The 2,579-nt window shown below is 43.2% G+C and overlaps 1 gene segment (V, D, J or C); it reads right to left on the bottom strand.

Moving 5' to 3' along the window:
- Positions 1-1,822: 1,822 nt before the first annotated feature.
- On the bottom strand, positions 1,823-2,322 carry LOC111140509. The segment is given in 2 exon segments: positions 1,823-2,135; positions 2,221-2,322. Coding segments are annotated over 2 exon segments (279 nt in total).
- Between the last annotated feature and the right edge of the window lie 257 nt (positions 2,323-2,579).

Below are 2,579 nucleotides of genomic sequence, written 5' to 3'. Positions count from 1 at the left end.
ACTTAGACCAATGGAACAGAGTAGACAGTCCAGACATGGACCCTCAACTCTATGATCAAGTAATTGACAAAGCAGGGAAAAATATCCAATGGAAAAAAGACAGTCTCTTCAATAAGTGGTGCTGGGGAAATTGCCTATATACAGAAGAATGAAACTCGACCATTCACTTACACCATACACAAATATAAACTCAAGATGGATGAAAGACCTCAATGTGAGACAGGAGTTATCCAAATCCTAGAGGAGAACATAGACAGTAACCACTCCGACATTGGCCAAGCTAATTCTTTCAAGACATGTCTCCAAAAGCAAAGGTGACGAAAGCAAAAATGATGTTTTGTGACTTCATCAAGATGAAAAGCTTCTGCACAGCAAAGGAAACAGTCAACAAAACAAAGAGACAATGCACAAATTGGAGAAGATATTTGCAAATGATACTACAAAGGGCTAATATCCAGGATGTAGAAAGAACTCAAACTCAACACTCAAAAAAACAGATAATCACATCAATAAATGGGCAGAGGACATGAACAGACACTTCTCCAAAGGAGACATATGAATAACCAAGAGGCCCATGAAAAAGTGTTCATCATCATTAGCCTTCACGGAAATTCAAATCAAAATAGGAAGGTGAGATGAATAATGACAGACTATGGACTATGGACTCTGAAAAAACAATCTGAGGATTTTGAAGGGGTGGGGGGTGGGAGGTTGGGGGAGACAGGTGGTGGGCATTATGGAGGGCAGGTATGGCATGGAGCACTGGGTGTGGTGCAGAGAGAATGAATTCTGTTACGCTGAAAAGAAATTAATAAAAAAATAAAATACATACCAGTAACAACAACAAAAAAACCCCACATTGAGATACCACCTTACACCAGATAGAATGGCACAAGTGACAATGCATAAACAATGAATCTTGGAAAACTAAAAAAAAAAAAAGAAATAAAATTAAAAAAAAAGAGAAAAGGCAGGAAACAAAAAATGTTGGAGAAGTTCTGGAGAGAGGAGAACCCTCTTACACTGTTGGTGGGAATCCAAGTTGATACAGCCACATTGGAAAAAAGTTGGAGTTCCTAAAAAAAATGAAAACAGAACTATCATATGACCCAGCAATTGCACTACTGTGTATTTACCCCAAAGATACAAATTAGTGAAAAGAAGGGCCACATGAGCCCCGGTGTTCATAGCAGCAATGTCCACAATTGCCAAACTGTGGAAACAGTTGAAATGCCCTTCAACAGAGGAATGGATAAGGAAGATGCAGTTCATATCTACAACGGAATATTACTCATCCATCACAAAGGATGAATACCCAACTTTTGTATCAGCATGGATGGGACTGGAGGCAATTATACTGAGTGAAATAAGTTAAGCAGAGAAAGACCATTATCATAGGTTTCCCTTATTTGTGGAAGATAAGGAATAGCATGGAGGTCATTAGGAGAAGGAAGGGAAAAATGAAGGTGTGGGAATCAGAGGGTGAAATGAACCACGATAGACTATGGACACTGAGAAATAAAGTGAAGGTTTCAGAGAGGAGGATGGTGGAGGTTGGGTTAGCCTGGGATGGGTATTAAGGAGAGCACATGTTGCATGGAGCCCTGGGTGTTATATGTAAACAATGAGTCTTGGAACACTACATCAAACACTAATGATGTGCTGTATGGTGACTAAAATAACATAACAATAAAAAATAAAAACTAAGTGCATGGCCCTCAGTCATAGAGTGTCTTTAGATTTGTGGTCCCTGTCACCTCCTCAGCCCATCACAGATGAGCCTTCCACAGGTTTCTGACACAGCCAGGATGTGGGTTTTCACATCGTGTCTCTTGCACAGTAATACACGGCCATGTCCTCAGAATTCAGGCTGCTGATCTGTAGATAGGCTGTGCTGACAGAGGTGTCCATGGAGAAAACAAATCAACCAGAGAAGCCCTGGGCGTATGTTGGATTCCCAGTGTTCGTGTTGATCCATCCCATGTACTGCAGGCTTTTTCCTGGTGCCTGTCGCACCCAGTTCATTGCATAGCTGGTGAAGGTGTACCCAGATGCCTTGCAGGAGACCTTCACGGATTCCCCAGGCTTCCTCACCTCAGCCTCAGACTGCACCAGCTGCACCTGGGAGTGGACACCTGTGGAGAGGGCATAGGAGGGGATGAAGTCATGCTAACTGGCCCTGTCCCCCTCCTCTGCCAAAGGACTGGAGAAATCACCTACCTGTAGCCAATACCACCAGGAAGAGGATTCTCCAGCTCCAGTCCATGGTGAGGTGCTGTGCTCTCATGGTATCTACAAAGGATTGTGTGCAGCTGTTGGGTGATGTTCTCAGCGCACAGACATGTGTATATTTAACCTAGTACACCTTGGCTCATTTGCATATTCACAAAGCAGAATATTTCATATCAGGAAATGGCTCATCCAGAGAGAAGACACATCAGAGGGGAAACACATTCCTGGGATGCTGAGGTCCCACATCTGAACATCTCTTTGAGGATATACACCCTTGCCACAACCCCGACTCTGTGTTGCCAGGGCTCTTTCCACTGAGAATGAGCTCGAGTACAGAGCTCTGGAGG

This window comes from Enhydra lutris, unplaced genomic scaffold (assembly GCF_002288905.1).
Source record: "Enhydra lutris kenyoni isolate GAN:26980312 unplaced genomic scaffold, ASM228890v2 scaffoldscaffold2150, whole genome shotgun sequence".
NCBI classification, from domain to species: Eukaryota; Metazoa; Chordata; class Mammalia; order Carnivora; family Mustelidae; genus Enhydra; species Enhydra lutris.
Note: the sequence above shows the minus strand (reverse complement) of the source record. Positions and strands in the feature narration are given on the sequence as shown.